At 41.3% G+C, this 12,700-nt stretch overlaps 1 protein-coding gene across 11 annotated transcripts in view; it reads left to right on the forward strand.

The window, feature by feature from the left end:
• Positions 1 to 12,700, forward strand: part of SPTAN1 (spectrin alpha, non-erythrocytic 1) — an 84,698-nt gene that overhangs the window by 14,510 nt on the left and 57,488 nt on the right. For all 11 annotated transcript variants that reach the window (XM_075905913.2, XM_075905909.2, XM_075905914.2 and 8 more), the window contains 12 exons: positions 1,085 to 1,231; positions 1,961 to 2,094; positions 3,828 to 3,972; positions 4,055 to 4,209; positions 5,494 to 5,629; positions 6,954 to 7,055; positions 7,984 to 8,121; positions 8,654 to 8,764; positions 9,276 to 9,353; positions 9,541 to 9,696; positions 10,135 to 10,339; positions 10,482 to 10,663. In XM_075905913.2, coding sequence (XP_075762028.1) covers positions 1,085 to 1,231; positions 1,961 to 2,094; positions 3,828 to 3,972; positions 4,055 to 4,209; positions 5,494 to 5,629; positions 6,954 to 7,055; positions 7,984 to 8,121; positions 8,654 to 8,764; positions 9,276 to 9,353; positions 9,541 to 9,696; positions 10,135 to 10,339; positions 10,482 to 10,663 — 1,689 coding nt within the window. The remainder of the gene's footprint in view (positions 1 to 1,084; positions 1,232 to 1,960; positions 2,095 to 3,827; positions 3,973 to 4,054; positions 4,210 to 5,493; positions 5,630 to 6,953; positions 7,056 to 7,983; positions 8,122 to 8,653; positions 8,765 to 9,275; positions 9,354 to 9,540; positions 9,697 to 10,134; positions 10,340 to 10,481; positions 10,664 to 12,700) is intronic.

The following is a 12,700-nucleotide window of genomic DNA, read 5'->3' on the forward strand; positions in this document are numbered from 1 at the left end:
TATGCCTAGAAATTTTGAATTTTGATAACCAAAGCTTCCTGTTTAAAAAACAAAACAGTTGCTTTGGAAAAGAACCATTCAAACAGACAAAAGACTCTAGAGAAACTGACAGCAAAGTAAACAAACTAGAAAAAGTAGTATAATAATTCTAATATTTGTATAGTAGTCTTAGATGTTGCTTGTAACACTAGGAAGTGAAAAATATTCAGATGAAGTAGGGATGTTAAGAACTAGTCAACTATCTGATAAGCAAATGCTTATTGGATAGTCAGTCAATTAGTCAATTTCCCCCCCACCCCTTGGTGCCTCCATCAGATAGAGACAGCAGAGCTGGGGGGAAGGAGAAAAGGGGTACTTCAAAGAGGCAGCACTGCACAACTGAGCGCAGGATCAACTGTGGAGCGTGCTGCCCCTCTGAAAAGCCGAGACTGCATTCAAAGGGGCAGTGCCACACTGCTGATCCCTGGCTCAGATGTGCAGCACTGTCCCTTTGAAATGCTAGGTTCCACTGAAAAGCCATGTGGAGCCCAGGATCAGCTGGGGAGTCCCCAGCTTGACCCGCCTCTGTGTGGCATTTCAAAGCAGCAGCACGGCATGGAGCTTGGGGTCAGCAGGGGACTCCCACACTAGCACAGGGCTTCATGCTGCGCTGCTGCTTTGAAATGTATAGGAGCCTCCGCTGGGGTTTCTTGTACATTTCAAAGCTGGCATGCCAGGTGCAGCCCGGCATCAATGGGACTTCCTGCTGGCCCCAGGCTGCATGTGGAGTTCTGTATTCCTCCTTTGAAATGTAGGCCAATGGGGCTCTTGTACATTTCAAAGGAGGAATGCAGAAGTGCCTATTGACAGTGGAGTAGTCGATGGAAATTCCGTTACTTAACATCCTTAAGATTAAGTGGCCTTTAATTTGACACACTGTCATTTTAAGGTTGCATTTTAAAACTGATTTTAAGCATGATGAACTTTGTTTTCCAGTACACACTGTATTTGTCTTTGAAGTGGCAGCATTCTGCAGCTAGAACCTCTCGTTTTCAGTGCACTGGTTTTTGATAGAACTGCTTTTCTTTGTTTCCTAATATGCTAGGAAGCAATAGTGACTTCAGAAGAACTTGGCCTGGATCTTGAGCATGTTGAGGTTTTACAAAAGAAATTTGAAGAGTTTCAGACAGACCTGGCAGCCCATGAAGAAAGAGTAAATGAAGTGAACCAGTTTGCTGGAAAACTTATCCAGGTAAACACGTGTGTTGTGAAAAGGTCTCCTCAGTGATGCTATTTAGATTATTTAAGAAGTGTTGAGTAGAAAATTGAAATAATTTTCCCAAAAAAGTACTGCAACTGGTAGCATAAAATACAGTTTAAAGTAGCCAAAATCTATTGTGATAATTGTGAAAACATTTGTAACTCAGTGGGAAAAAATTTGCTATGCTATACCAGCTGTCACCTGGCAGGGAAACAGAGGCGAGTGCACTTGCCTCTGGGATAAATCTATAGATGCTGAATTCTCAAGCAAAGTTTTTTATTTATTTATTTATTTATTTAATTTTTTTTTGGCTTGAGCAGCAAGGCTGTGTTAGACAAGAACCTTCCTCAAAGATCCTATGAGGAGTGTTTTATTGGAGAAACTGACAAACTCTTGGAGGTCTGAAGTTAAAACTGTTTCTCCTATACCATCCAACATTCGGTACATTTTCTGCACCAGTTGATCAACTGGTGGTCAGAAGGCATGGAATCCTGGGAAAATGGGGATTACTTTTCCAGATGCTTATAGTAAACAAAAAGAATGGTAGGGTTTTATATAGTATCTTATGAAAGTATTGGATGCTTTGCTGTTGCAAGAAAACTATGAAGTTGGGAGGAAAGAGAAGCTGTTTATAAACTGATCTTTATAGAACACAGGAACTGGGTTGGTGTCTGTGGAAATAAATCCATGGACTGTAAGCCATATTTTTTTGCTCATCAGGAGCAGCACCCTGAGGAACAGATGATCAAGTCTAAGCAGGATGAAGTAAATGCAGGCTGGCAACGTCTTAAAGGGCTGGCTCTTCAGAGGCAGGGGAAACTCTTTGGCGCAGCTGAAGTTCAGCGCTTTAACAGGTATTGTTTTGGCCAAATTCATTTAGTGCCTGTGACTTTGACTAAGAAATATCTAATGGTGCATTCTATTGCATTTAAGGCTTTGTGAATACTTGACATCTTCTGTCACATTTTTAACAGCTGATTGATTGTTCCTTCCTGAAATGACCTGGCAACATCTAGAATAGTAATCTGACTTCGCTCCTTATCTATAAACCTCCTCTCTCTCCTTTTCCTTGCCACATGGCAGTTCTGTCTTCCTCTCACCTGTCTGAAGGCCCCCTCCTCTAAATCCTATCTAGGTAAACACTAGAAGACCTGTCCCCTTCTCATACTCTTTGCTAACTAGCTGGCATGGATCAACTCTGGGCTTTGATAGATTTTGCTTTCAATACCCTCGTCTGTGCTCTCTGATTGGTCTTGTTAGTTTTTGAGATGATGAAAGAGGTTGATTTTAGCAGTCATGGGAGATGGGCATTGTAGGTTCAGTGAGGCTTAAAAAAGAATGACTTTCTGCAGGGGTGGGGAGATAGGGAGGGAACAGAAGCTGAAAATCCTGATCTGCCTCTACACCCACTGGCCACCTGTGCACCCAAACCTTAAAAAAACACTTGTAAAACATTCTAGGTTGGCTAGTTTCCTAAGCATTGATTAGCAAGCTTCTGTATAATGGTATTTGAATTAAGGCTGTCAAGTGATTAAAGTTTTTGAAGGGGGGCAGATATGGGGGCGGATATTTGAAGGGGGGCAGATGCGGGGGAGGGATAGCTCAGCGGTTTGAGCATTGGCCTGCTAAACCCAGGGTTGTGAGTTCAATCCTTGTGGAGGCCGTTTAGGGATTTGGGGCAAAAATTTGTCAGGGATGGTACTTGGTCCTGCTGTGAAGGCAGGGGACTGGACTCGATGACCTTTCAAGGTCCCTTCCAGTTCTAGGAGATAGGCAATCTCCATTAATTTTTTTTTAACTCCCCTTTGAAACGCTGTGGTGGCATTTCAACGGGGCAGCGCTGCATAGAGCCCAGGATCAGCTGGAGTTCCCAGCTGATCCCTGACTCCATATTGTAAAACCCCTTTGAAGTGCTGGAGCGGCACTTCAAAGAGGCAGCACAGCATTAACGCCTGCGATTAATGTGTTAATCCTGTCCTGCGTTAATTGCAGGCATTAATGCAGGTCAATTGACAGCCCTAACTTGAATATCAGCAGGACTGGATTGTCTTGTAGGCCTACATCATTATTACGTTTGTGTCAGATGGAAGCTTTCTACAGGTTGAACCTCTGTGGTCTGCGGCTCTGTGGTCCAGCAGCATTGCCGGACCACTGATGTTGCTGGACCAGAGAGTGCCAGTGGCTTGGAGTCTGGTTTCCACATGTGGGACTGGGGGTTGGCAGCTGGAAGAAGAGCCGAGAGGCCCAGGGCCTGGACTGAGGGGCATGGAGCTCAGCAGTGGGGCCAGACTGGCAGTAGAGCCCGTCGAGGGCAGGGAATCTGGAGCCCAGGCAGTGACCAGAAGGGGGGCAGATGGCCAGCAGCATAGCCAGGTGAGGGTGTGGAGTCTGGAGGGAAGTTGGCTGGGTCTGCTGATGGAAGAACCCAGAATCCATTATTGAAGGGGCTGAGACTGACCTCCCCTGCACTCCCTCATTCAGGACTAGTCACGTCCAGAGGGTGCTGGACCAGGGAGGTCCAACCTGTACTTTCTTCCTTTCCTTGTAAAAGAGATAAATGCAAATTAATGTGTGTTACTTTTTGAAGGGATGTGGATGAGACCATAAGCTGGATTAAAGAGAAGGAGCAGTTGATGGCCTCTGATGATTTTGGCAGAGACTTAGCCAGTGTGCAGGCTCTGCTCCGCAAGCATGAGGGCCTAGAGAGAGATCTTGCAGCTCTGGAGGACAAGGTACTTAGAGTAGCCATTTTGTCTGTAATGTAAATAATATAGTTTTTAGAATAAGCTTATGGCAAGTTGTGTATTTATCTAGGTAAAGGCCTTGTGTGCAGAAGCTGATCGTCTGCAGCAATCACACCCACAGAATGCCTCTCAGATCCAGATGAAACGAGAGGAGTTGATTGCAAACTGGGAACACATTCGCACTCTTGCAGCAGAGAGGCATGCTCGCCTGAATGACTCTTATAGGTAGGAATGCTGTATCACTGGAAGAACCTTTTGCATCTCCTAAATTAAATACAGGGCTGTAGGAAGGAGAAAGGAAAGCCATTTCCAAGATTTTGAATGAGTTAGTGTTTCAAGATACAAATATTGTACACAAAGATATGATCTTGCTTTTAAAGTGAATGTGTTTAGGGATTACTAATGGGAAAAGTGGCTTTATATTTCCAACATTATAGCAATAGCTTTCAAACCTTTTCTTGTGAATCTCTGGTATTAGCCACTGTCTGGGAAAATATATAAAACTAGACAGAGCATTGAGCTCATCTACTATGACAATTCTTGTGTCCCATGGGATCTTCTTGTTCTCTTTTTGCCTCCAGCATTACAGAAGCCTAATTAGTTGGCTTCTGTAGTCATAAATAGTTTTAGTTAAATAAAATATTAGAGCATTTTAAAAGAAAAATAAACTCAGTTGAATGTGGCTGTTCATTTATATTGATTGCATGCTATTTGCTATGCTATTTGTCCTCTCCCACAGTATATGTAGGATTTTATTTATTACTAATGATTCCTCCCTCTCCCTATTTCTGTATCCTGCACTGCTGTGATCTCTTCAGGTTACTTTTGTGGTTTGTTTCTGTTCTCCCCTGTATTTGCTTCCATTTTAAACTCAGTTTTCTCAGCAAAGTTGATGGGTGTTAAACATATCCAAAGGTACCTGCCAAAAGAGTCATTAAGACTTTATTTCCTTTTCAAGTAACCCTAAAGGCAGGGGAATATGAAGAAAAGGTGTTCGGAAAACAAGAGAACTCTTATTGAAGTCTGAGGCGTGTGTAGTTGAAGCTTTCTAGAATGGCCAAACTGCCCCTCTCTCTCCCAGTTTTGCATACTTCACAGTTATAGCAGTAGCAAGTCTGTGATCCATACAGAAGTGATCAGCAGATCAAAAATTTTAGAGTCACCACATTAACACCACCCTTGTTTCCTCTTGGCTTCCTGCATGCAAGCTTGCAAATAGAAATATTCCTTTTCCTTTCAGTTCAGGTGGTTTACCTCATGTTTCCCTGAGAAAAATTGGGTGGAAACTTAAAAATACCAGAAAACATGTCCTTTGATCTTGAAGTGTTTAAGGTATAGAAAAATGTCACATTGCTGAAGATTGTAATTTGGCTATTTACTATAATTAAGTAACTTCTATTTTTTCTCATTGTCTTAATTTACAGGTACAGTGTTGCAAAAAGGGGGAGGGCGGGATGGAGATCATGTGCTCACAAATGATTTCTGACTTCTGCCATTTGTTTTCCAAAGACTGCAGCGCTTTCTTGCAGACTTCCGTGACCTTACTAGCTGGGTGACTGAAATGAAGGCTCTAATTAATGCTGATGAACTTGCCAATGATGTAGCTGGAGCTGAAGCCCTCCTTGATAGACATCAGGAGCATAAGGTAGTAACAACCATATAGCTTAATCTTCTTGGCCTTACTTAAAATTAGTTTTTTCCCTAAATTGCTCACGTTATGTTGTAGCATTAGCAGGCTTTAAATTTGTCATTCCACTTGAATGTACTTGGTAGCATTCTGTTCTGATTTAAGAGTTTGTATGATTGCTTCTTGTTTAATAGATAAATGAGCAAATACTGAACTATGTTTCAGAGAACTTATCATCAAAGACAAATTTGAAACTGTAAGGGTTTTTTAATGTTGAGTAGAACTGAAACCTACACAAACAAGGAGATTAATTTTAGGAATCTAGATTAACATCTCAGCTTCAGTTATGCTATTCTTTCCTTGCCTCTCTTCTCCCTCTGCTCCTAAAACAAATTAATTCAGATAGTTTCAAGATAATATTATCACTATAACCTCTGAATTTCATAGCTTCTCTGAATTTTATATCATGCTTTCTTATCACGTGTACACTGTAGGGATGTAATAGTGTAGTCGATAACCAATTAACCGATAAGCAAAAGCCTATAGGTTAATGCTATAGACAACACTAATTTCTCTCCTGCCCTTGGCAGTAAATTTTTTAGCGGGCTGGCCAGCAGCCCGGCTCAGTCCTGGCTTACGATCAGAGGCAACAGCACCGGGTGACAGGCAGTCGGTCCCCGAGGGGGAGCTGGTTTTTAAACTGGCTATCCCCACAGACCAATTCCTTCCTAGCAGCAGCATGGAGTGGCAGGGGGCTTCTTGAGGGGTGAGGCGCAGTGGCTACTGTCCCCAGGGACTATAGAATAGTCAACTAACTGGTAAGAATTCATGAGGTTACTCGACTATTCAGTTAACTGATATTTAACATCCCTAGTATGCTGCAGAATTATAGTTGAACAGGCTTTTCTTTTATAGCTTGGAGTCCCATTATTTGAGTTCCACGTGATATTTTAAAGATAATTTCTGGTAATACCGTTACTATCACTCATGCATCTTTCCTTTCTGTATATTCAAATTGTGTTTACTAGTTATTCTTTCTACTTGAGCTTCATTAAAGTTGTGACTTTCATGGTCTAAATTCTCCAGCCTTATAGGGTTTCTGAGTACAAAAAGATAGCTTGAAATCTGACTTGTAGCTTCTAATTATCAGACACATTTGAATTGTATCTGCATTACTATACAAGAAATTAGACTGTTTTCATACATAGATATCTGAATGTTGTCTTTTTTGCTTTATTTTCAGTATTCAACTTGATTTTCAAGTTCATATTTTAATGATATCCTAAAATAGTTGGGGTTGTTTTCCTTAGAATTTAAGAAACCATGTATTTGTTTCCCATAGGGAGAAATTGATGCCCATGAAGACAGCTTTAAATCTGCTGATGAATCTGGTCAAGCCTTGCTGGCTGCTGGGCATTATGCCTCTGATGAAGTTAGAGAAAAGGTAAGTTGGGTAGCTCTAAAAAGAGGATTTGGAAAAGTTCTAATATATTTCCTCTTTTCTCTTAGTTCTTGTTTAAGAGCCTCGATGCAAAAATATTTATCTGACTAGATTATGCTCCTCGTTCTCCTTAATTTACGCAACACCCTTTTCTCATCTCTCAATTTTGCATAACCTCCATTTGAAACTAGTGATGTTTCTTTTTTTCCCCTCATTGAAAAAATGAATCATCTAATAGAACGAGCTTTATCCTTGCTTTCCAGTTTGCTGTAATGGAACATATTGTGTGTTTCATAGCACTGGCTCTTAAACTGAGAGTCCTTTATTGTAGTGTGCCAGCTGATAAAGCACTTCGGATGCACTGGTTGTGGGGGAAGGTGAGGGATTTCAGAAATTGAATGAGGCATTTGAGCTCTTATGAAGTGTTCTGGGGATTGAAAAAGTGACACAGACACAATAAGGCTACGTCTAGACTGGCATAATTTTGCGGAAATACTTTTAACGGAAAAGTTTTTCCATTAAAAGTGTTTCCGCAAAAGAGCATCTAGATTGGCACGGATGCTTTTGCGCAAAAGCATCCATGCCCAGTATAGACGTGCTTTTGCGCAAAAGCATCCATGCCCAGTATAGACGTGCTTTTGCGCAAAAGCATCCATGCCCAGTATAGACGTGCTTTTGCGCAAAAAATTAAGGTGCCTGTCTACACTGGCCCTCTTGCGCAAGAGGGCTTATCCCTGAGCGGGAGCATCAAAGTATTTGCGCAAAAAGCACTGAATTCTTACATTAGAACGTCAGTGCTCTTGTGCAGATTCATGCGGCCAGTCTAGACGCACCCTAACTATTTTATAGAGCCCATGTTTTATTTTGCTGTCATTGAATTGGAAAAGAACCATTCTCCCTGTACTGAGCATGTTTCTTCCCCACCCCTCAGCTGACCATCCTTTCTGATGAAAGAACTGCACTTCTGGAGCTGTGGGAACTTCGCAGACAGCAATATGAACAGTGTATGGACCTGCAGCTTTTCTACAGAGATACTGAACAAGTTGACAATTGGATGAGCAAACAAGAGGTGAGTGTTTCAGTTGTGCAGCAGGCAACACTTGGTTAGATAGCCTAGTAAGCATGCATTTGGCTCCTTCAGAAAGAGAGGATGAGATTTAATTTTGGAATGTTTTATTTCCTCCTGCTTTTGTGAATTGATAAATAGCTGTGGCCGAACCCAGGCATACCATAGTGCATAGAGGTACTGTGAATGCCTCTCTTCACATGGTCTTTGTTCGTGGTCTTGTTCACTTAGTGCCAGACCTCCGTATTCCAGTCTAATGCTGCTGCTTTACATATCTTGCCAATCATGCTGAATTGGTATAATGTTTCTTTTGTGTGAGTTAATGCTCACAAGGCATTATTCCTTTTCATTTTTTATACAAATTAGAGATGTACTTCTTAGTTGTCATAAGCGCAAGAAGGCACATCAGCTCCATACCACATACTTTCCTAGAAAAATCCTATAGTGATTAGCACAGTGTTGCATACCTGAGTTGGCTTTCAGATAATTGGGAGTGGTGATAGTGTAAGGCTCACTCATCTGTTTATTTCTATAGGCATTCCTGCTAAATGAAGACCTAGGTGACTCTCTGGATAGTGTTGAGGCTCTGTTAAAGAAGCACGAAGACTTTGAGAAATCCCTCAGTGCCCAGGAGGAGAAAATCACAGTAAGATGTCTACATTGTATTCATTAAGGCAAAGAATAAAACGGAAGTAACCTTATGGATTGAGCCAGATCATTGTTCAGGAACTTCAGAAAAAGATAGGTTCTGGGTTTTGAACATAATTCCAAATTGTGTGCGAAATGGAATTTCCCTCACAGAATAAAATCCATGTTTAGGATCAAGGTAGTGAATAGAGTTTAACCTCTGATCCAAGGCCTCAGAGTAATCCAGTGCTCACTTGCACATTATACTAGCACTTTTTGGGATTTTGCTTGAATTGTTTAAATGTACAGTAATTATTTCTCACAGGAGCTATAAATCTACCATCATCTAGATTTAGGATCATGTTAAGGAAATGTAGAGAATGGTGCACATATGGGAGGGGTTTAAAAATAGCGTATTGGCTTTAGATTAGTTCAGCTGTGACACATCCCTTCTAAAGCCTAGTTTGTTAAATAAGCTTGCATAAATATTCCTAGTATTTCAGATGAATCAAAAATTACTTTCTTTTTAGGCCCTGGATGAGTTTGCTACTAAACTGATTCAGAATAATCACTATGCCAAGGAAGATGTTGCTACACGAAGAGATGCTGTAAGTTGGGGTTTTTTTTTAAGTATACCATGCTGCACTTTGGTTCGTATGTTTTATACGAATAAAAAGAAGTGATGGCAGATGCAGGATAAATAAAGCTGTAGCAAGGTCAACTATAATGAGAAACCCTATCATGGTATCTTTAATTAGTCTTGAAAATTAACTACTGATATTTTTCTTATTTCAGCTGCTGAGCCGACGTAATGCTCTTCACGAAAGGGCAATGTACCGGCGTGCTCAGCTGTCAGATTCATTCCATCTGCAACAATTTTTCCGAGACTCTGATGAACTAAAGAGTTGGGTCAACGAAAAGATGAAAACTGCAACAGATGAGGCTTACAAGGTAAAAACAGGAATAAATATCCTGATTTTTTTTTTCCAGCTACTTTTGAGATATTGTAGCTTTATGGATAGTTTCTCCTTGCATCATCTGCATGATGCAAAGGAAAATATTCTAACATTTGGGAAATAAATGCTTGCTTTGTAGATAAAATGGTTTGCTATCTGACTTGGTATTTGTGGCTGCAATTTCTTTAATGTTGTCTCAGCATTTGTGATGGACTAACAAAAGCTGAGTGCTAAGATTAACTAGTGTATTTTCTATAATTGTAGTACATATCACAAAGAATAGGCCATCCAATATATAAAAGTGTTCATAGTTACATAGAAAATGTAAATATGAAGAACTGATGTATGTAAGATCTCCACTGAGATTGGCGGAATGAATATTTTTAATATATATCGATTAGACTGAAGTGTGTTCTCTCTTTGCTACCTGTAGGACCCATCAAACCTGCAGGGTAAAGTTCAAAAACATCAGGCTTTTGAGGCAGAGCTTTCTGCAAATCAAAGTCGCATTGATGCCTTAGAGAAAGCTGGCCAGAAATTGATAGATGTCAATCACTATGCATCTGATGAAGTGGCAGCTCGCATGAATGAAGTCATCAGCTTGTGGAAAAAACTGCTGGAGGCCACTGAGCTCAAAGGTAAGAGATCTCTTTCCTTTGCCTGATCATAAGGAAGCTTTGGAATTAACATTTCTGGTTGTGGAGACGTCTTCTGGAGAACAAGTGAGTACTGAATGAAATGGAAATGGAAACAACCTTTCTTTCCTTTACACACATGCAGGAATAAAGCTGCGTGAAGCCAACCAACAGCAGCAATTTAACCGCAATGTGGAAGACATTGAGCTATGGTTGTATGAGGTGGAGGGACATTTGGCTTCTGATGATTATGGAAAAGATCTTACTAATGTTCAGAATCTTCAGAAGAAACATGCTCTGTTGGAAGCAGATGTAGCTGCTCACCAGGTATCAAGATAGTACAACTTTTTTCATCTCTCTTGCAGGCATAATCACATGATTGTTTAGTTAGTTAGATACAGGCTCCAGTATCTGTGGCGTAAAGGACTTATTAGTGTTTCTATGATAAAGGTGTGCTTCCAGGAGTTTACAGTTTTTCTCCAAATTCTCTCTGAATGTGGGTTGATAAGACTTGTCACTCAAGGAAACATTGTTCCCAGACTCTACATATTCCTACTTACGTGTACTGCACAGCCTTGTGGTACCTCATGATAAAAACCTCACTGTGTCCGCTAGAGCTACCTACCACCCTTTTCCTCACCTTCAGGATGCATTGAGGGTGAATCTATAAAGGGGAGGTGACTGCTCTTATCACTTCAGTTCCTTCCAGTAGCATGCCTATGAACCGCTGTAGTCTCTTGGAATCAGTGTCTTTCTATTTAGAAATAGTGTTAACTCCCTTCCAAATAGTGAATTAGGATTGCTCTTGGTTCAGGCTTATGGAGGAACTGAAGAAACAGAAGAAGCTGGGGTTTAAAAAGTGTGCTTCCTTCTTGGCAGCCTTTATGGCATCCATGTGTGTTGTCTTAGGTGCCTGGGAACAGAGGGCCCACCCAAACCTTTATTTTCAAAGCCCACAAGGATTGAGAGACTTGCTTGCAGTTTTTCCTCCTAAGGCTTGAGGCTAGACTCTCTGGACCTGATCAGGATCCCAAATCTAAGAAGCCAGTCTCTGTCCCTGTGGCTACTTAGCAAGCTCCAAAAAACTGAAGGGTTCCAAGAAGCCATTTCCTGTTGGGGTTAGACTCCGATCTTGAGGCTCCCCCACCAATTAAGCCCCTAAGGGTACAGATCTCTGAACTATTATCAATCAACTATGCTACTACTGGTAGAGATCAAAAAATAGTTCAGCCACCTCCATCAGTGCTGTACCTCATTCCTCCCAGCTATGGTAGCCCTGATGGAAATGCTGTTGCTCCAAGACTAGAGCCAATTCTGATTTCAGCTTCTAGATCGAAGAAGATGGAATTGCTCAATAGGTCAAAACCTAGGCTGTTGGTACCTTTGTCTCTGTCTGTTAGTAGCCATTTTCTTTCTGTGCTTCATTAGCAGTGCTGGTTCCCATTCATCAGAACTGTAGGATACATCCAATTCTGACAAAACTGCTGCAGTTCAGAAGCAGAGATCCATTCCTTCTTTGATAGCAAGGGATATGGACTTGTTTATAATTACTGATGTGATGTTATCTTTGGATCTGCTGTTGGTTGCTGGTTCGGATCTGGGAGCTTTGTCAATGTGACAGTTTGGGTTCACCTGTCAGCTCCAGTTGCTTTGTCTGTTCTCAGTGGGAAACAGGGATTCCAAAAGGAATTATTTTCCCAGTTGCTGATGTCGTTTTCTTCATTCCCTGTTATAAAGAGGCTCTCAGAAGATGCTGTGGGCCTTCCCCTAGATCACTCTATACTTCCTCTGCTGAAGACCCCTGTAGGCTGTCCACAAACACCTGGATCCTCATTCTTCCCTTTGGATCAGTGTTTGTGTGGCCGCTCAAGAGAAATGCATATATTGCCTAGCTGATTAGCAGAGTGCCCACAGCTAGGTTTTGTTTCTGCTGGTGGTACATATCTACACATAGATGGAAAAGATTAGAGGGAGCATTTCTTTGGATCTGCTTTTATCTTTATTACATTCTATTTTGGATCCGGACCTGGAAACGAGAGAATACAGAGATCTGTGTCTTGCTTTGTTTGTCTTTGCTATGGTTTACTTCCCACAGGCATATTTTTGATCCTTAGTTACTGGGGAGACTGACAATCTGGAACCCTATGACTTTCTTAGAAGAAACAGCAGTAAGTCTCCATCCACTTGGAGGGTAACTAAAAATATTCTGAGGTGGCCCTCAATAATGTGTCAGTCCGGATTCTCTCTCTCTGTTGCTATTACTGTCAGTGATGCCTGAAATGCTGTCATAAGAATGAAGGCAAGGAGTGATCCATTTCCAAATGCTCCTTATCAGAGGAGCAGTGAGCCATCTCTGGATGAACA

This window comes from Pelodiscus sinensis, chromosome 23, assembly GCF_052426305.1.
Source record: "Pelodiscus sinensis isolate ZL-2025 chromosome 23, ASM5242630v1, whole genome shotgun sequence".
Lineage (NCBI taxonomy): Eukaryota > Metazoa > Chordata > Testudines > Trionychidae > Pelodiscus > Pelodiscus sinensis.